Source organism: Cetorhinus maximus, chromosome 13, assembly GCF_964194155.1.
Source record: "Cetorhinus maximus chromosome 13, sCetMax3.hap1.1, whole genome shotgun sequence".
NCBI classification, from domain to species: domain Eukaryota; kingdom Metazoa; phylum Chordata; class Chondrichthyes; order Lamniformes; family Cetorhinidae; genus Cetorhinus; species Cetorhinus maximus.
The window spans coordinates 6,070,443-6,090,827 of NC_135891.1; the positions used below are offsets into that span (position 1 = coordinate 6,070,443).

At 46.4% G+C, this 20,385-nt stretch overlaps 1 protein-coding gene across 1 annotated transcript in view; it reads right to left on the reverse strand.

Moving 5' to 3' along the window:
* Positions 1 to 17,200, reverse strand: part of raly (RALY heterogeneous nuclear ribonucleoprotein) — a 45,472-nt gene extending 28,272 nt beyond the window's left edge. Inside the window, exons 1-4 of the mRNA XM_078554853.1 lie at positions 16,938 to 17,200; positions 11,588 to 11,660; positions 10,532 to 10,582; positions 6,162 to 6,322 (exon numbers count right to left, since the gene is read on the reverse strand). Of these exons, the coding sequence (XP_078410979.1) occupies positions 6,162 to 6,322; positions 10,532 to 10,582; positions 11,588 to 11,660; positions 16,938 to 17,193 (541 nt within the window). The 5' untranslated portion in view covers positions 17,194 to 17,200. The remainder of the gene's footprint in view (positions 1 to 6,161; positions 6,323 to 10,531; positions 10,583 to 11,587; positions 11,661 to 16,937) is intronic.
* Between the last annotated feature and the right edge of the window lie 3,185 nt (positions 17,201 to 20,385).

Below are 20,385 nucleotides of genomic sequence, written 5' to 3' on the forward strand. Positions count from 1 at the left end.
CTTGGAAGTTAATCCCAATTCCTGGAAACTCCGGATAAACCCTGGAGAGTTGACAACTGCAGCAAACCATCCCAAGGTGCTTGAAAGGAACATTATCAAACAGAACTTGACATCGATCCGTATAAGGAGATATTAGGACAGGTGACCAAAAGCTTGGTCCAAGAGGTAGGTTTTAAGAAGCGTCTTAAAGGAGAGAGAGGAAAGGAGGTGGAGAGGTTTGGTTGGGGAGGGGTGGTGGTGGTGGGGGGAGTTCCAGAGCTTTGGGCTGGTAAAAGCGCAGCCAACAATGGTGGAGTGATAGAACTCAGAGATGTACAAGAGGCCAGAATTAGCAGAGGGCAAATATTGGAGAGCCATAGGGTTGGAGCAAGTTACAGAGATGGAGTGTACGGGGCCATGGAGACAGTCACACAATTTAAAGGTGAGGTTGCAGATTTATGGTTTGCGTGCCATTAAGTAGAGTGAACTAAACAAGAATCCTGTGATAGTGAAACAACTGAACCAGGAGCACAGGGAGAATAAGTAAAATTGGTTTTCAACCAATTAGTGACAGACCCAACGAGAGGAGATGCAATTCTAGACCTAGTCTTGGGGAACAAAGAAGGGCAGTTGGTGAAGTGACAGTTGGCGACCATATCGGGGACAGTGATCATAATTCAGTTAGATTTAGCATTACCATGGAAAAGGACAGAGATAAGGCAGGAGTAAAAGTCTTGAATTGGGGAAGGCAAATTTTGCAGAAATGAGAAGGGACTTGGCTGAGGTGGACTGGACAGCGCTTCTGGAAGATAAAACAGTGGAAAACCAGTGGGAAACACTAAAAAGCGAGACCCTAATTGTACAAAGTAGACACGTCCCCTACAAAAATAAGAGTGGTACTGCCAAATCTAGACCCCCCCTGGTTGTCTAGAGGAATACAGGGGAAGATCAAACAGAAAAAGAAAGCGTATGATAGGCACAAAGAACTAAGCACTGCAGATAGCCTAGACAAATATAGGAAGTGCAGGGATGAAGTATAAAAGGAAATAAGGAAAGTAAAGAGAGGGCATGAAAAAAGATTAGCAAGTAAAGTTAAAGATAATCCAAAGATGTTTTACCAATACACTAATGCTAAAAGGTTAGTTAAGGAAAAAGTGGGACCTATCAGAGATGAAGATGGAAACATGTGTGTAGATGCAGAGGCTGTGGGATGGGTTTTGAATTAATATTTTGTCTCCGTATTTACAAAGGAAAGGGAGGATGCAGATATAGTAGTCCAGGAGGAACACTGCGAGATATTGGACGGGATAGTCATAAGGAGAGAGGAAGTACTCGAAGGGTTGAAATCCTTGAAAGTTGATAAGTCACCAGGGTCAGATGGGTTGTTTCCGAGTCTGCTGAAGGAAGTCAGGGAGGAGATAGCAGATGCTCTGAGGATGATTTTCCAATCTTCACTAGATACAGGGGAGGTGCCGGAGGACTGGAGAAATGCAAACGTAGTTCCATTGTTTAAAAAGGGATCAAAGGAAATGCCAAACAATTATAGGCCAGTTAGTCTTACATCGGTGGTGAGCAAATTAGTAGAATCAATCCTGAGAGATAGGATTAACTGTCATGTGGAAAGGCATGGACTAGTCAGGGATGGTCAGCATGGATTTGTTAAAGGAAGGTCTTGCCTCACAAATTTGATTGAACTCTTTGAGGAAGTGACAAGAAGGGTTGATGAAGGTAGTGCAGTGGATGTTGTGTACATGGATTTTAGCAAGGCATTTGACAAGGTCCCACATGACAGATTGGTCAGGAAAGTAAAAGCCCACAGGATTCAGGGTAATGTGGCAAACTGGATAAAAGGTTGGCTTTGTAACAGGAAACAAAGGGTAATGGTCGATGGATCCCCTTGCAAATGGAAAGTTGTCTCAAGTGGTGTTCCACAGGGCTTGGTGTTGGGACCCTTGCTGTGTGTGTTATATATTAACGATTTGGACGTGAACGTGGGGGGCACGATTGGGAAATTTGCAGATGACACAAAGATTAGCCGAGTAGTGGATAGTGTAGAGGATAGCCATAATCTCCAAAACAATATAGATGGGTTGGTGGAGTGGGCGGTAAAGTGGCAGATGGATTTTGACATAGAGAAGTGTGAGGTCATACATTTAGGGAGGTCAGATAGTTACAGGGATTGCACAAATAATGCGAATATACTAAGAAGGGTAGGTGAAGTGAGAGATCTTGGTGTACAAGTACACAGGTCCCTGAAGGTAGCAGTTCAAGTAGACAAGTTTGTAAAGAAGGCATATGGAATGCTCTCCTTCATTGGCAGAGCTTTAGAATATAAAAGTAAGGATATAATGTTGGAATTGTATAAAACACTGGTGAGGCCACAACTGGAGTATTGTGTGCAGTTCTGGTCACCACATTACAGGAAGGACGTAATAGCTCTGGAGAGAGTGCGGAGGAGGTTTACAAGAATGTTGCCAGGGTTAGAAAAGTGTACCTACGAGGAGAGATTGGATAGGTTGGGGTTATTTTCCTTAGAACAAAGAAGGCTGAGAGGTGACTTGATTGAGGTGTACAAAATTATGAGGGGAATAGATAGAGTGGACAGGATAAAATTGTTTCCCTTGGTGGAGAATTCTAGAACCAGGGGACATAGATTCAAGATAAGTGGCAGAAGGTGTAGGGGGGACATGAGGAAGAACTTTTTTACGCAGAGGGTAGTGGGTGTCTGGAATTCACTGCCCAAGTTGGTGGTAGAGGCAGAAACTCTAAACTCTTTTAAAAAGTACCTGGATCTGCACCTTAAGTGCTGTAAGCTGCAGGGCTATGGGTCGGGTGCAGGAAGGTGGGATTAGAAAGGGCACCTGGGTGTCCTCGGGCTGGCATGGACAAGATGGGCTGAATGGCTTCCTTCTGTGCTGTAACTTTTCTATGGTTCTATGGTTCTAAATAACAAGGTAGCAGAAGATACAATCCAAACTGGGAGAGAGATGCAACCTGTTGATAAATAATTGAAGGAAGAGGCAGGGAGTTTAATCTACTCAGACAAGCAGAGAACCCCAGTTTGCTTATTCCTCTGTTCTGTTGCTGAAGTGATTGCATTTCCTTTACTTATTCCACATCGATAGAATCATCATCCAATCTCACTCAGATGCTTGCACAATTAAAGAGAAGGCCTGTCTGGCACAGTCAGTGGCCAATGGCAGTCAAATAAAGTCTCCAGTTAAACCTGACTCAATACAATCTTTGAACCTTCTTCCCCTATCTAAAGAGGAAAATCCTGTGGTAACGTAAGAAACCTTCTCTTTGCTTTGGATTGGATAAAGAGAAAAAGGGAGGCTTATGGCAGATACCAAGGGCTCAAAACAGCGGAAGCTCTAGCGGAGTATAGAATGTTTAGGGGGGAACTTAAAAAGGAAATTAGGAGAGCAAAAAGGGGGCATGAAAAAGCATTGACAGGTAAAATAAAGGAAAATCCAAAGTTATTTTACAAGTACATTAAGAGTAAGAGGATAACTAGGGAAAGAGTAGGGTCCATTAAGGACCATAGTGATAATTTGTGTGTGGAGCCAGAAGGCGTAGGTAGGGTTCTAAATGAATACTTAGTGTCGGTGTTCACAAGTGAGAGGGACGATGTGGGTATGGAAATCAGGCAGAAGGACTGTGATATAATTTAAGAAATTAAATAGAAAGGGAGGAGGTTCTAAGTTGTCTGGTAGGCTTAAAAGTAGATAAATCTCCAGGCCCGGATGAAATGTATCCCAGGCTGTTGAGTGAGGCAAGGGAGGGGATAGCAGGGGCACTGGCAATAGTTTTCAATACCTCTCTGGCCACAGGAGAGGTGCCAGAATACTGGAGGACAGCCAATGTGGTACTGTTATTCAAGAAGGGAGGAAGGGATAAACCAGGGAACTACAGGCCAGTCAGTCTAACCTCAGTGGTGGGGAAACTATTGGAAGCAATTCTGAAGGACAGAATTAATCTACACTTGGAGAGGCAGGGATTAATCAAGGACAGTCAGCATGGTTTTGTTAAGGGGAGGTCATGTCTGACCAATTTGATTGAATTTTTCGAAGAGGTGACCAGGTGTGTAGATGAGGGCAATGCATTTGACGTAGTCTACTTGGACTTCAGCAAAGCTTTTGATAAGGTCCCACATGAGAGACTGATAACGAAGGTAAGAGCCCATGGGATCCAAGGCAATTTGGCAAATTGGATCCAGATTTGGCTGAGTGGCAGGAAGCAGAGGGTGATGGTCAATGGGTGTTTTTGTGACTGAATGCCTGTGTCCAGTGGAGTTCCACAGGGATTGGTGTTGGGTCCCTTGCTGTTTGTGGTGTATATAAATGATTTAGATTTGAATGTAGGAGGGTTGATCGGTAAGTTCGCGGATGACACAAAAATTGGTGAGGTGGTAAATAGTGAGGAGGATAGCCTTAGATTACAGGAGGATATAGACGGGCTGGTCAGATGGGCTGATCAGTGGCAAATGGAATTTAATCCAGATAAGTGTGAGGTGATGCACTTGGGCAGGACAAACAAGGCACGGAATACACGATGACTGGTAGGACCCTGGGAAGTACCGAGGATCAGAGGGACCTTGGTGTGCATGTCCACTGGTCCCTTAAAGTAGCGGCACAGGTAGATGAGGTGGTTAAGAAGGCATATGGGATACTTGCCTTTATTAGCCGAGGCATAGAATATAAGAGCAGGAAGGTTATGCTGGAAGTGTATAAAACACTGGTTAGGCCACAGCTAGAGTATTGCGTGCAGTTCTGGAATCCACATTATAGGAAGGATGTGATTGCAGTAGAGAGAGTGCAGAGGAGACTTACCAGGATGTTGCCTGGACTGGAGAGTTTTAGTTATGAGGAGAGATTGGATAGACTGGGATTATTTTCCCTGGAGTAGAGGAGATTGAGGTTGGGACATGATTGAGGTGTATGATATTATGAGGGGCATAGATGGGGTAGACAGGAAGGAACTTTTCCTCTTGGTAAAGAGATCAATAACCAGGGGGCATAGATTTAAGGTAAGGGGCAGGAGGCTTAGGGGGAATATGAGGAAGAATTTTTTCACCCAGAGGGCGGTGAGAATCTGGAACTCACTGCCTGAAAGGGTGGTAGAGGCAGAAACCCTCATAACATTTAAGAAATATTTGGATGTGCAGTTGCGATGCCATGGCATACAAGGCTATGGGCCTAGTGCTGGAAAATGGGATTAGAATAGTTAGGTACTTGTTTGACCAGTGCAGACTTGATGGGCCGAAGGGCCTTTTTCGGTGCTGTAGACCTCTATGACTCGATGACTTTTCCTTCATCAACCTTCTCTGTTATTTCATCAAAAAAATTCAATTAGATTAATCAAGTATAATCTGCCTTTTACAAATCTGTGCACACTCTCTTTAGTAACCCAAATCTCTCCAAGTGCCAGCTGATTTTTTTCCCCTGATTATTGTTTCTAAAACCTTACCCCTGCTGATGTTAAACTGACCGGCCTGTAGTTACTAGGAATGTCCATACACTATTTCTTGAATAAGAGTGTCACGTTTGCTATTCTCAAATTCTCTCGCATCTCCCCCAGGGAAGATTGGAAAATTATGGCAAGCCTTTCCACTATCTCCACAACCACTTTTAAGTAACCTGGGATGCAAACCAACTGGACCTGGTGACTTATCCACTCTAAGCATAGCCAACCTTTCCAGTACATCCTGCCTATCAATTTTCATCCCATCCATTACCTCTACCATTTCCGCTTCTACAGCTGTTTTGTCAGCATCCTCTTCCTTAGTAAGCATCGATACAAAGAACTCATTAAGTATTTGAGCCTTGCCCTGTAGTCCCTAATAGGACCCACCTTTCTACCTGCTTGCTATTTATATGCCGGGAGAAGATTTTGGGTTCCCTTTTACGTTAACTGCCATTCTATTTTCATATTTTCTCTTAACCAGCCTTATTTTCCTCTTCACTGCCCTTCCCAACTTATTGTAGGGAGTGAAAAGAATGTGGACCTGTTTATCACACGGAGTATTTAAGGTGATCCCTTTAAGGGGAAGCTGGGGAGAAAGGAATGGATGGATATGTTGATGGGTTGAAATGAATGAGGAAGAGTGGGAGGAGGCTCATGTGGACTAGTATTGGCTTGTTGGGCCGAATGGCTTGTTTCTGTGCTGTGATTTAACTCACGTTTTAATTTTGCAGCACTTTTTGTCACGGCTGTGGAGCGCGCCATTAATTTCAGGGGGATCCCAGACTTCCCTCTGCGTAGCACAGGTACAATCACCCGTGGGCGTTTCACTGGAATAGCCCTGGGAATCAGCGATGGCCGACTTGAATACTCGTGCATCCTGGAGAAGACAGAATTAGATCAGATACCACAGCAAGCGCCGCCTGGCACAATGTCAAAACCCAAATTCCATGGTGTTTAGAAAATGACAAAATAAATCTGTAAATGTGGTAGAGAGTAAGGATGGCAACAGACCTCAAGTGGAAATAGAGAGGCTGGTGGGAAGACACGGCAAATGAAATTTAAGGCAGGGAAATGTGAAGTGATTTATTTTGGTAGGAAGAATAAGGAAAGGCAATATGAATTAAATGGTATAATTTGAAATGGGGGTGCAGAAACAGTGTGTCCTGGAAATTCAAGGACACAAAATGTTTGAAGGTGGCTGGACAAGTTTTCAAGGCTTATATATATATATAAAAAAAACATACAGGACTCTGGACTTTATAAATAGATGCATAGAGTTAAAAAAGGCTAGGGAGAAATGCCAGGCCTTTATAAAGTGGTTAGGCCTCAGCTGGAGCACTGTGTTGAATTCTGGGCCCACACTGTAGGAAGTCCTGGAAAGGATGACATTTACTGGAATGATGACTTCAGTTACATAGAGAGACTGGAAAGGCAGGAGCTGTTCACCTTAGAGCACAGAAGGTTAAGGGGAGATTTAATTGAGTTGTTCAAATTTATGAAGAGGTTCGGAAAGAGTAAAGAAGGAGAAACTGTTCCCAGTGGTAGGAGGTCATTAAACTGAGGACAAAGATTTATGATCATTGGTAAAAGAAGGGGGATGAGGAGAACTTTAAAGTGGAAGTTTCTTGCTCACATTGAGTGCTGTTAGGTCACCAAGCAAATAGTTCAATCATCTCACTAGAGCCAATAGGCAGGGTCAATAACCCTGCCCAAAACCTACCCAAAATAATGCTCCATTTAAAATGGCCTTTCCCATCTATTGCCCTTTATGAACATAAGAGGAGGCCATTCAGCCCCTCAAGCCCATTGTACCATTTTTAAAAATGTATTTTTTGCCCATCCCTAATTACCCTTGAGAAGGTGGTGGTGAGCTGCCTTCTTGAACCACTGCGGTCCATGTGGTGTAGGTACACCCATAGTGCTGTTAGGGAGAGAATTCCAGGATTTTGACCCAGCGACAGTGAAGGAACGGCCGATATATTTCCAAGTCAGGATGGTGAGTGACTTGGAGGGGAACTTGGAGGTGGTGGTGTTCCCATCTATCTGCTGTCCTTGTCCTGCTGGGTGGACTCAATTATTAACTCAATTAGTTAATGTTTGATCTGTATCTCAACTCCATTTTCCCATCTTTGTTCCACATCTATTACCTCAGTCTTGACAGCACCAATTGCCCCCCAGTAATCGCAGCCTTTTGCACAGGGGGTTCGCCATTTCTACTACCCTTCATCATTTCACTTCGGTATTGTCTGGCTCTAACTTTAAGATTCTGCCCCCTTGTTCTGGATGCCGCCCACCAGAAAACAGTTTCTCTCTAGCTACCCTATCAGATCCTTTAATCGTCCTCTTGGGCCTGTTCCATCATTCAGTTAGAACAGTGTCCCTCCCTAAACTCCTGGGACAATCTGTCCACCTGGCTCTCAGCTAACACCGAGCAGGCGAGGGATCAAAGTGAGATCTTTCCTGAGATTGTAGGACTCAAAACCATAGGCCTTCACCAGGAAGAACAAGATTAACAAAAAAAAAAGAGGGAAACAAATGAAAGTGAGAGAAAATGTATGAATGTCATGTAGGGAAACAGATACAAACCCACGAGTCCCGCAGGGCCTGTCATGAGGCCTTTTATGTTGTGCCTGAAGATTTTGGGCGGAATTTTCTGGACCATCGTGGCGGGGGCGGGGCCATAAAATGCCTCGAGCCATTCAAAGTTCCATCGACTTTGACGGGCCCGGAAGGTCCTGCAGGCGGGAGGGCCCAGAAAATTCCGGCCTTCATGTTCACTTTCGCAAAATCCTGACAATGATTATCTCGATGTCTGGTCTAGTGAGGTCAATTGGTTCGACTTTCAACTAGATATCTATCATCATGGTGGATCTGAACCAAACCTTAAGAACATTTGACAGAAAGGAGAAGGGAGGGAAAACAGCAGGGGAATGAATAACCTCCAACTGAACAACAGGGCCAGCTACCAATCTTGGAATTTTGTGATCCAAGTGAGAGATCTCCACGTCGGAATCAACCCCCTAAAATGCCTCATTTTATTCATAAATAGAACATGATAAGAGGAGACGACAGCAGTTAAACAAATTCTCTAAGTTACTAAACTGGTACTAACTGGCACTAAGTTATATCGGATCAGCTCCTGGTGAAAACATCGAGGTCAAGTCCTCGCAAAGTGAGCTGGAGATGGGATTACAGGTTTTAGGCAGGCGTTGGGTTTATCAAACAGGATGTGGTGAATCCTATTTAGTTGGGCTGGTTGACGGGAGCATTTGTTGTGGGGGAATCGCAGACCAAAGTTGAAGAGGAGAACATTGATTTTTCGGGATATGAGGGTCGCTGGCAAGGCTGACATTTATTACCCATCCCAAGTTGCCCTTGGGAAGGTGGTGCAAGCTGTATCCTTGAACCATTAGTTGTGGGCTGACACAACTTAGTGACTTGCTGAACCATTTTGGAGGGCAGTTGGATAGTCTTGAACTTCAAAAGGACATAGACATGTTGGTGGGTTTGACGGACAAGTGGAAGACAAAGTTCAATATAGAGAAGTGTGAAGTGATTCATTTTGGCAGGAAGAGTGTGGAGAGACAGTATAAATAAAGGGAGAAATGCTAAAGGAGGTGCAGGAACAGAGGGACCTCAGTGTATATGTACATAAGTCATTGAAGATGGCAGGGCATGTTGAGAGACCAGTTAATAAAGCATATAGTATCTTAGGCTTTATTAATAGGGACATTGAGTACGAGAGTAAAGAGGTCTTGTTGGACTTGTGTAAGACACTAGGTTAGGCCTCATCTGGAGTACTGCATCTAGTTCTGGGCGCCATACTTGAGGAAGGATATGAAGACATTGGAGGGAGTACAAAAGAGGTTCACAAGAATGATTCCCAGGATGAAGAACTGTAGCTATGAGGATAGATTGGAGAGGTTGGGACTCTTTTCCCTGGAGAAAAGAAGGCTGAGAGGAGACTTAATAGAGGAATTTAAGATCCTGAGGGGTACGGACAGGGTAAATAGTGAGAAACTGTTCCCACTCAAGAGAACATCAAGAACCAGAGGGCACAGATTCAAAATAATTGGCAATAGGAGTAAATGTGACGTGAGGAAATTTTTTTTCACCCAGAGGGTGGTTGGAGTCTGGAGCAGACTTCCCGAAAGGGTGGTGGAGGCAGGTTCGATCGAGGTATTCAAAAGGGAATTGGATTGTTACCTGAAAAGAGAGAATGTGCAAAGTTACGTGGATAAGGCAGGGGAGTGGGACTAGGTAGAATGCTCTTTCAGAGAACCAGTGCAGACTTGATGGGCCAAATGGCCTCCTTCTGCACTGTAAAGATTCTGTAAAGAGTTGACTGTGCTGGACTCACATATGAGGTAAAGGCAACAAGTTTCCCTTCCTAAGGGACATTACATATTGATAATAAGGTGAATATTTGAGAAAATTTATTGGATTATCTTTGGGGAAATCAGGGAACATTTACCAAGAACTGTGCTGCAGGAGATTACAGTTGGGTAGAGCCTATGATTAGGTTGGTTGTAAAGGGTGAAGGAGCAGGGATTGTAGGAGAACACCCCGACTTCATCAGTGTAACTGTTTCCCCTTTCCCACACCTACCACCCTAGGATAGGATCGTCAAATTGTGCCAATGACTGATGAGTTAGGAATAGGTTCTTGCCGTGTGTCTATGACACGAGCGAGAGCGTATAAATTAATTCCTTATGGTATTATACATGAAACTTTCATGTCATCAGTCTGGACTGGATTTTAATCGTGGTTGTGGCATGGAGAGAATATAATTGTGTTTACATTAGCAGTTTCCATTATAAATGTGGAACAGGAAATTTATACAAGTTGTTGGAAAGGAGCCAGCAGATGTAAAATTTTTAATATTACTGATGGTTTAACCCTGTGGAGATTAAAGATGGAGGACGAATTCCTCTTCTGTTCAACATAATCAAATCCCACTCAAAACCCTTTAACCAGGAATTCAAAGTTTGTGACTCCTCGTGAATTATGAGGAAAGGCAGATGTGTTTCATAATCTAACCTCAGACCCAAACCACAGGAGAAGCGAAACAAATCACAGCCCTTACCTCTCATAGAAATCATCCCTGAAGTAATCGTAATCAAACTCGTAGCTGGAGCTTGGGGATAGGAAAGAGAAAAAAGATTAATGATGTTTATTGGAAATGAGGATGTAAATGATCTGGGTTTTAGCAAAGGTTAAACAGGAATATTTCACATCATGTGGACTTGACTTAAACACGTGATCAATGGCTTATCAACACTGTAGACAGGGCTGAGTGAATCCCAATGTCTCACCTTTTCCCAGCTACCTGTATCCCAAAACCTCACCTCCCGCAACTTGCCATGCTTCAATATTTCATCTCATTCCACATCTCCATGTTCCAATGCTCCATCCTTTCCCCACCCACTGCAATGGGGGTGGGAGGAGTGTCATGGGAGGGAGTCTCCAGGTTTCTTGTGCCGGAGAGATTAGACCATTCGGATCTGTCCTTCCCCACCCCCCACCCCCACCCCCGGTTGCAATCTCCTACCCTCTGAAACAAGGGTGAATTGGTGGGTAGCTCTGTGGGCAGCGCCAATGTCAGCCTATCGTCAACCGCTAGAGAGGTAAATGACAAACAAGCCAGAAAAGGGACAACTGAGGGGGTGACCTGATTGGGGTCTTGAAAATTATGAAGGGGTTTGACAGGGTAAACATAAAGAATTTGTTTCCACTTGTTGGGGGTGGTGGGAGGGGACCAGAACTAGAGGCCATAAACGTAAAAGAGGCACTAATGAATCTAGTCAGGAATTCAGGAGGGAGTTCTTTACCCAGAGAGTGGTAAGAATGTGGAACTCACTGCCACAGGGAGCTATTGAGGTGAAGAGTATGGAAACATTTAATAGAAGCTAGATAAACATAAGGATGAATGTAGAAAGAAATAGAAGGATATGTTAATGGGGTTAAAGTAAGTTGGATGGGAGGAGGCTCGCGTGACATAGACCAGTCAGGCCGAATGGCCTGTTTCTGTGCTGTGAATACCAGGAGTTATCATCCTCTCCAATTTGAAAAATTGCAAATGAGAACATGAAACTAGTGGAGTTTTAAAAAAAAAAACCCATTTGCAATTGGTGGAGCGTACCTGTACAGAGCAGAACTCGGCCTCTTCAATCCCTTGGGTCTGTTGGGCTTGGGTTCACCGGCCATGTTAATATCTGTGAGAGGATTGAGAAAGAAACGAATAAAAATCAATCCAAACCTTAATCAGCTCTTTCCTTGGGCTCATACTCAGCTTGCCTCCCCTTGCTCCAATGTCCCTGTTTTTTTTTTCAAAACCCATTATTTCCTGAAGAAGGGGTACCTGCTTTGCCTGGATGTTGGTAGCTCCTGGTGACTGCCCTTTGTGTGGGAGCTCGATTCAACTGCAAGCTTTAGTGGTCAACCACCAATCCGCTGTCAGCCTCACCTACATAACCATAGTGACTGTGGGTCAAAGGTGATTTATTGGCTGCCAATAGCTGCGATTCTCCTAAAGATGTGAAAGGCGCTATAATAATGCAACTTCCTTTTTTTAAGACGTGATTGAGCTGTGAATGAACTCAAGCTTTCCTCTCCCTTTCCCAGTTCACCCGGCACAGATCAAGGGGATGATCTATAATCTTTCCAAATTGTCCGATTCAGCAACAATGGATGAATTGGTTGAATCAGTATCAGCCATTAAAACTCGATGGCCCTCTAATTCAGTAACAGAAGTTGATGATTGTCCTTCATTAGCACACATGGACATTCATAAGGCTGACATTTAAAGGGACCCCCAGTAGCGGAGCTCATGTGACCAAGATGCCTCATAATTGTTTGAGATAAGGGTCTAAAAGGTGTAGTGATCATGTGACCAAGATGCCTCATGGTTGTTTGAGATAGGGGTCTAAAAGGCTTATGCTGGTGTAGTGATCATGTGACAAATCGTGCAGAGACATTGAGTTTATAACCACCATGAAAATTCGATCGCTGGAAAGTAATAATAAGCTGGTATCAGCAAAAGTGACTTTTATTGGACTGTTGTTAAAAAAAATGGGTTTATTAATAACCTATAGAGAAGGAAACTGATTTTCCTTATCTAGTCTAGACTATACATAACCCCAGTTCAACTCCCTTCCTAACAGCACTGTGGGTGTACCTACACCACAGGGACTGCAGCGGTTCAAGAAGGCAGCTCACCACCACCTTCTCAAGGGCAACTAGGGTTGGGCAATAAATGCTGGCCCAGCCAGCGAAGCCACATCCCATGAATGAATAAAAGAAAACACCAATGTAGTGACTCTTAAGTGCCCTTCAAAATGACCACTCATATATCAAGTTGCTGCCACCATCTTCCCAGGGCAACTAAGGATGGACCTTGCCAATGATGCTCACACCAACAACAACTTGTATTTATTTAGGGGTTTTTATGTAGCAAAAACACCCTAACACCCCAAGGCACTTTAGAGGATCAATCAACAAACAAAATTTGGTGCTATAAAGATAGGTTGACTAAAGGTTTGTCAGTTAAAGAGGCAGGTTTAAGAAAAAAAAGGAAGAAAGGGAGTTAGAGAGGTTTCGGGAGGGAACTCCAGAGGTTGAGGCCCAGGCAGCTGAAGGCGTGGCCACCCAATGATGGAGCAATTAAAACCAGAGATGCTCAAGACGCCAGAATGGGAGGAGTGCAGATATCTGGGAAGATTGCAGGGGTGGAGGGAGGGGCGAGGCCATTGAGGGATTTGCAAACAGGGATTAAAATTTTAAATCAAAACAGAGGAGCGCTAGAAAACCTCAGCAGGTCTTCTTTGGAAGAAGAAGGAGGAGGAGGAATTCTGAAGAAGGGTCATATTGGACTCGAAACATTAACTCTGTTCCGCTCTCCACAGATGCTGCCAGACCTGCTGAGTTTTTCCAGAATGTTCTCTTTTTATTTCAGATTTTCAGCATTTGTGGTACTTTTCTTTTACTACAATTTTCAAATCGAGCATTGACAGAGAGGGCGTCACTGTAGTCAGTAAGCCCAGGGGTAATCAGCGAATGGGACGTACTGCATTCAGACAAGAGCAGCAGAATTTTGGATGATGGCGTAGAAGGGTCTGGCACATAGAGGGTTAATGTGGGACTAGGTAAAGCACCGCTCATACAGTGATGTGAGAGAGAGCACATGACCTGCACACAGAGACTGTTGAGTGTTGGACAGAGCAGTGCGTACCAGCAAGCATGGAGACAGCTCCTAGCTTGTACTCTTTAACGTATATTTGTGAATGGTTCTAGGAGTCAATAAAGACTTACAGTTAACCTACATATGACTACAGGATTTCTTCAGATCTATGGAGCTGTAACCAACACCCTACAACAGATGAGCTCAAATTTAGAGAGGGCACAAAGTGGGAGGCCAGCTAGGAGAGCATTGGGATGTCAACGATATCATCCATAGACACAGTGTTAGTTTCCACATTGTAACGGGGCTAAGACCGTGTAGTATATTAAAAAAAATATATATATAATATGTATTTATTATCATGGATAAATTTTAAAATTGGACAAACCTTTTAAAATGACTGAAGTCATGTCTGGCTGTGACCTTTGAACAATAGGAGCTAACCTGGCAGTATCAAAGGAATCTATGCCTTGTTATCTCTGAAGAGGCACTAACAATCTCTGTAGGCTAGCAGAGACCAAATTCAAAGGGAATTATACAAAAGCAATCTACATTTCATAAGCTAGGCTTGGCCACCCAGAGTTTACTAGTCTGCTAGGACAAAGAGCCCTGCAACCTTCCTTTTAAATTCTTAATGGATGGAACATTAAGAATCTCAGGAACCCAGACAAACAAAGTCAAGTGGAGAGATGGGAGTCATGTGCTATGACCCCCTAGCTGGGAGAACCAGTTATACTGTCTTGCTGTACTGCTAAGCTCAGTCTGCCAATACCATCTACCAAGCAGCAGCTCAGGACAAGGGCTCTGTCCATGTTCAAATACCTGACCTCCAACTACACTGTTTCTACTGGAACTTCTGTACCATTGCCTACAAGAATAGTTAATCTCTGCATGCCTATCTCATTGTGGAAGTCACTCTACTGAAAAAGTGAATTATCTAGCATTAATTCTGCCTGCTGACCTCTGAGAAGGAATATACCATCGAACCACTGATTCTGGACTCTGGGCTCACGTGAAACAATAATTCTTTGCTCTGCAGTCTTTGCCTGTAACTCTTTCCTTCTCTTATCCCTCTTTTAGCGTATGAATGCTCTGTAACAAGCCCCCCTCTCACATTTTGAGTGTGTGAATAAACTAACCCTCTGAGTTTACCCTATCTCAAGTTTGCCGTGGAGTTATAAATAAAAATTGGATCAGACCAAAGGTGAGGGGTTGGGAAATATGCTGCTGCTTAAAAAGGGGGAAACAAATCGAAACACCTTTCTGTTTATGGGTGGGAGGCGAGAGGAGAAATCAGAGCTGTTTCAATTAAACCCCCCCTCCTGTCTGTAACATGTATGCTGATGACACCAGGCTCTACCTCACCACCACCTCTGTCAATCGCTCCACTGGAAGGAGGTTGTTGAGGTTCTGGTGGATGGAGAGATCACAGAATTGTTACAGCACAGGAGGCGGCCATTCGGCCCATCGTGTCTGCACCAGCTCTCTGAATGAGCATCATGACTTAGTGCCATTCTCCTGCCTTTTCCCCATAACCCTTGCACATTATTTGAACAGAAACAATCATCCAGTGCCCTCTTGAATGCCTCGATCGAACCTGCCTCTGCCACACTTCCAGGCAGTGCAAGTTTTTTCTCCCTTGATTCGGGTCTGGGCTGCCCTGCAGGAAGTGTGCAGCAGGTTCGGTTCGATGCATTCAAGGCATTCAAGAGGGCACTGGAAAGTGATCTAGTGCCCTGCAGCGTTCAGTTGGACATCAACAAATGAAGTGTGGCTGTTCTGGTCCATTCCAGTGCACGGTACTCAGCTACTAAGTTATACAAGAACCAGCCACTGATGTCTTAAGCACTGACACTCCCAGCTTGTGCTCACTATTTCTTGAGCAGGTTGAACCTTGTCTTCATACTAGCGGCTCTCCTCTTCAGCTGGTTGTAGAAGGTTAGTGTGTGGTCCTGCTTCACTCAGATAGGTCAGACTGGGACCATGTTGCACAATATAACTTCAGGAGATCTACGTGTGCTCCTGTTAATGAGACCGAATGCAGCAACTGGGTGATCGGAACTGAGCCTCCATCATGTTTATTGACTGAAAACTCAAAATTGGAGCCTCATGTTCCTCAAAGTTTTACCTCACCCATTAGGACAATTAAATATTCAATCCATTTGTCCAGCAGCCATTACAAACCTGATTAACAGGTTTCAGCTGTGTTGCCTTGTCATAATGAATAGGGTACAGGTGTGCCCTGGGGGATTGTCAATAGACATGTTGCCAATGTCCTGGCTTTTCTTACAAGTTCCATGAGTAACAGTGCGTGAAATTACAAAGCTCAAAAAATAAAGCATTTCATTCAGAGCTTCCTCTAACTGAAGAGGCTTCAGGACAACCCACATCCAACAGCCTGCTCTGAAAACTCTGCTCACACTTTGGCAGCTGTGACAAATTTTGCCACAGCAGCTGAGACAATCCACAACATTCTAAAACAATCAACAACATTCGAAAAGAAAAGTCAATTTACCCCATCTCCCAATGTTAACGGGATCCTTCAAAAAATTCCAGGGTCCAGATCCACATCTTCACCAAAAACCAATCAGGGCTTCATTGAGCCATGCCCTACTTGTGTGCTAAGTTTCGTAGAAATCCATCCATTAGTTTTTGAGATATATTGTTTAGAGACTAACAAACAGAGGTGAAACCATGAGCTCCACCCACCTTCAGTGGAGGGGTAGAGTTCAATCTGACTATTCCAAATTGAGAATTAACTTCAGTTAGAAACTTCTAGAACCATTTCTTGAGCTGTGAGGGAGGAGTGGAGGAGTGTGACTTATCTATGTGGCTTTCTTCCTCCCATTCCCTATATTTCCAATGCAGATAAGAATGGAGAGAAGGGCTTCTGACTTGACATCACCCGCCTTACACAACTGCACAAAGCTGAGATCTACTTGTGTGTGTGTGTGTGTGTGCGCGCGCGTGTGCATATGTGTATGTGTGTGTGTGCATGTATGTGTGTGCGTGTGTGTGTGCATGTATGTGCGTGCGTGTGTGTGTGCGTGTGCATGTATGTGCGTGCATGTGTGTGCATGTATGTGCGTATGTGTGTGCGTGCGTGTGCATGTATGTGCGTGTGTGTGTGTGTGTGTGTGTATGTGTGCGTGCGTGTGTGACTGTAACACACTTCTGTCTCTGTGAGGGAGACGGGAGAGTGAAGCTGTTTGAGGAATTTGGCGCTAGCGCCAATTCTCTGGGGAGTAAACGCCCTGATTTTTAATTACCGTTTGGTTTGCCAAACCCCTCCTGCAGCGGCTGACGGTCTTACCGAGCGTCTGTCCGGCAAGTACACGGCGATTCTCACCGGCCACCGCCACGCGTGCCGTCCTCTCGTTTGTGTACTGGACGAAGGCGTAGCCCTTGTGAACAGAGCAGCCGACCACTTTTCCATACTGTCCGAAGATGGTCTCAACATCGGATTTCTTCACCACTGCTGTGTTGAGGTTTCCAATGAAGACTCTGGAGTTGATGGACCGAGGGTCATTCTTGTTGGTGATGTTACTGGTCTGAAGTTTGGTTGACATGTTCGCGGCCTAGAATTTAAAAAAAAAGATATAAGTAATTGCTGGGTACAGTCAAATTCTCCTATTCCTGCAGCAGAACCATGATAAAAGTACTTGAATGGTTATGTCCCTGACATTGTGGCAGCCTAGTTATACAAACCGGAATAGAGTTACTATTGAATCAGGAAGGAGTTAAAGACGTATTGGGTTAGAGAGAGGGGATTGAAGGATATGGCGAGAGGCTTCATCAATCAGCTACGAGGAGACCTTTAGGGCCAAGCACCTTTTGCAGTTATTATTTTCTGCAGGGAGTGGAATTAATATACAAAAAGCAAAATACCGTGGATACTGGAAATCTGAAATAAGAACAAGAAAGGAAAACTCAGGCAGCACCTGCAGAGAGAAACAGCGTTAACATTTCAGGCTGATGACCTTTCATCAGAACTGAAGTAGGTGAGAAATGTAAGAGGTTTTAAGTCTTTTTGGGATTAATATAAATGCTGCAATACCGGATTGATACCACCAGATGGTGGTGTCGGCCTGTTTCCCCATTGTTCCACTGATCCTGCACTGACTGGAACTCTCAGTCCCTCAATCACTGTGACTATTTAATCTGTGCTTCATTTCAGAGCAATTTCAATTCCATTTCGGTAATTATTCAGTGAGGTTTGGGTTGGAGCCGTCACACACGGGCCCACAGAGAGACATTCCACAAGGCGTTTTCATTTTAAATTCCAACAAATAAACCTGCGCAGAACAAATGGGACAGATTCTCATGGGAGAGGGGATCCCACACGGTGGGGGAGGGGGGGGGGAGGGGGGGGGGGGGGGAGGGTGGGGGGAGGGTGGGGGAGGGTGGTGGTGGTGGGGGGAGGGTGGGGTAGGGTGGTGGTGGTGGGGGGAGGGTGGGGTAGGGTGGTGGTGGTGGGGGAGGTGGGGGGAGGGTGGGGGAGGGTGGTGGTGGGGGGCGGGTGGTGGTGGGGGGAGGGTGGGGGGAGGGTGGGGGAGGGTGGGGGAGGGTGGTGGTGGGGGAGGGTGTTGGTGGGGGGAGGGTGGTGGTGGGGGGAGGGTGGGGTAGGGTGGTGGTGGTGGGGGGAGGGTGGTGGTGGTGGTGGTTGTGGGGGGAGGGTGGGGGAGGAGGGTGGTGGTGGAGGGAGGGGGAGGAGGGTGGGGAGGTGGGGGGAGGGTGGTGGTGGAGGGAGGGGGGGGAGGGTGGGGAGGTGGGGGGAGTGTGGGGGGTGGGTGGTGGTGGGGGGAGGGAGATGAAGTACTTTTGAGTGGGTAATGCTTCAGCCAATTGGCACACAGCCAGACCAGACAATAATATCATTTTTAATGACGTTGGTTAAGGGATAAATATTGGCCAAGGCACTGAGGCAAACACTCCTGCGACAGTGCGGCATTCCCTCAGCACTGACCCTCCGACAGTGCGGCGCTCCCTCAGTACTGACCCTCCGACAGTGCGGCACTCCCTCAGTACTGACCCTCCGACAGTGCGGCGCTCCTTCAGCACTGACCCTCCGACAGTGCAAACACTCCCTCAGTGCTGACCCTCCGACAGTGCGGCATTCCCTCAGTACTGACACACCGAGAGTGTGGCTCTCCTTCAGCACTGACCCTCCGACAGTGTGGCACTCCTGCAGGACTCCCTCAGTACTGCCCCCTCCGACAGTGCTGCACTCCCTCAGCACTCCCTCAGTACTGACCCCTCCGACAGTGCAGGACTCCCTCAGTATTGCCCCCTCCGACAGTGCTGCGCTCCCTCAGCACTCCCTCAGTACTGACCCCTCTGACAGTGCGGCTCTCTCTCAGTACTGACCCTACAACAGTGTGGTGCTCCCTCAGTATTGACCCTCTGACAGTGCGGCTCTCCTTCAGCATTGACCCTCCAACAGGGCAGGACTCCATCACTACTGCCCCGTCTAACAGTGCTGCCCTCCCTCAGCACTCCCTCAATACTGACCCACCGACAGTGCGGTACTCCCTCAGTATTGACCCTCTGACAGTGCGGCTCTCCTTCAGCACTGACCCTCCGACAGTGCAGCACTCCCTCAATACTGACCCACCGACAGTGCGGTACTCCCTCAGTATTGACCCTCCTACAATGCAGCACTCCCTCAGTATTGACCCTCTGACAGTGCGGCTCTCCTTCAGTACTGACCTTCCGACAGTGCGGCTCCCCTTCAGTACTGACCCTCCGACAGTGTGGTGCTCCCTCAGTACTGACCCTCCGACCGTGCAGGACTCCCTCAGTACTGCCCCCTCCGACAGTGCAGCACTCCCTTAGTACTGACCAGAAGTGCGGCACTCCCTCAGTACTGACCCTCCGACAGTGTGGCACTCCCTCAGTACTAACCCACCGACAGTGCGGCACTCCTTCAGCACTGACCCTCTGACAGTGCGGCACTCCATTAGTACTGACCCTCCGACAGTGCGGCACTCCCTCAATATTGACCCTCCGACACTGCAGCACTCCCTCAGTACTGACCCTCCGACAGTACGGCTCTCCTTGAGCACTGACCCTCCGACAGTGCAGCTCTCCTTCAGCACTGACCCTCCGACAGTGCGGCACTCCCTCAGCACTCCCTCAGCACTGACCCTCCGACAGTGCGGCACTCCCTCAGCACTCCCTCAGTACTGACCCTCCGACAGTGCGGCACTCCCTCAGCACTCCCTCAGCACTGACCCTCCGACAGTGCAGCTCTCCTTCAGCACTGACCCTCCGACAGTGCGGCACTCCCTCAATATTGACTCTCCGACAGTGCGGCACTCCCTCAGTACTGACCCTCCGACAGTGCGGCTCTCCTTGAGCACTGACCCTCCGACAGTGCGGCACTCCTACAGCACTGACCCTCCGAAAGTGCAGCTCTCCTTCAGCACTGACCCTCCGACAGTGCAGGACTCCCTCAGTACTGACCCTCCGACAGTGCGGCACTCCCTCAATATTGACCCACTGACAGTGCGGCACTCCCTCAGGACTGACCCTCCGACAGTGTGGCTCTCCTTGAGCACTGACCCTCCGACAGTGCGGCACTCCTACAGCACTGACCCTCCGACAGTGCAGCTCTCCTTCAGCACTGACCCTCCGACAGTGCGTCACTCCCTAAGTTCTGACCCTCTGACAGTGCAGCACTCCCTCAGCACTCCCTCAGTACTGCCCCCTCCGACAGTGCAGCACTCCCTTAGTACTGACCATCCAGAAGTGCGGCACTC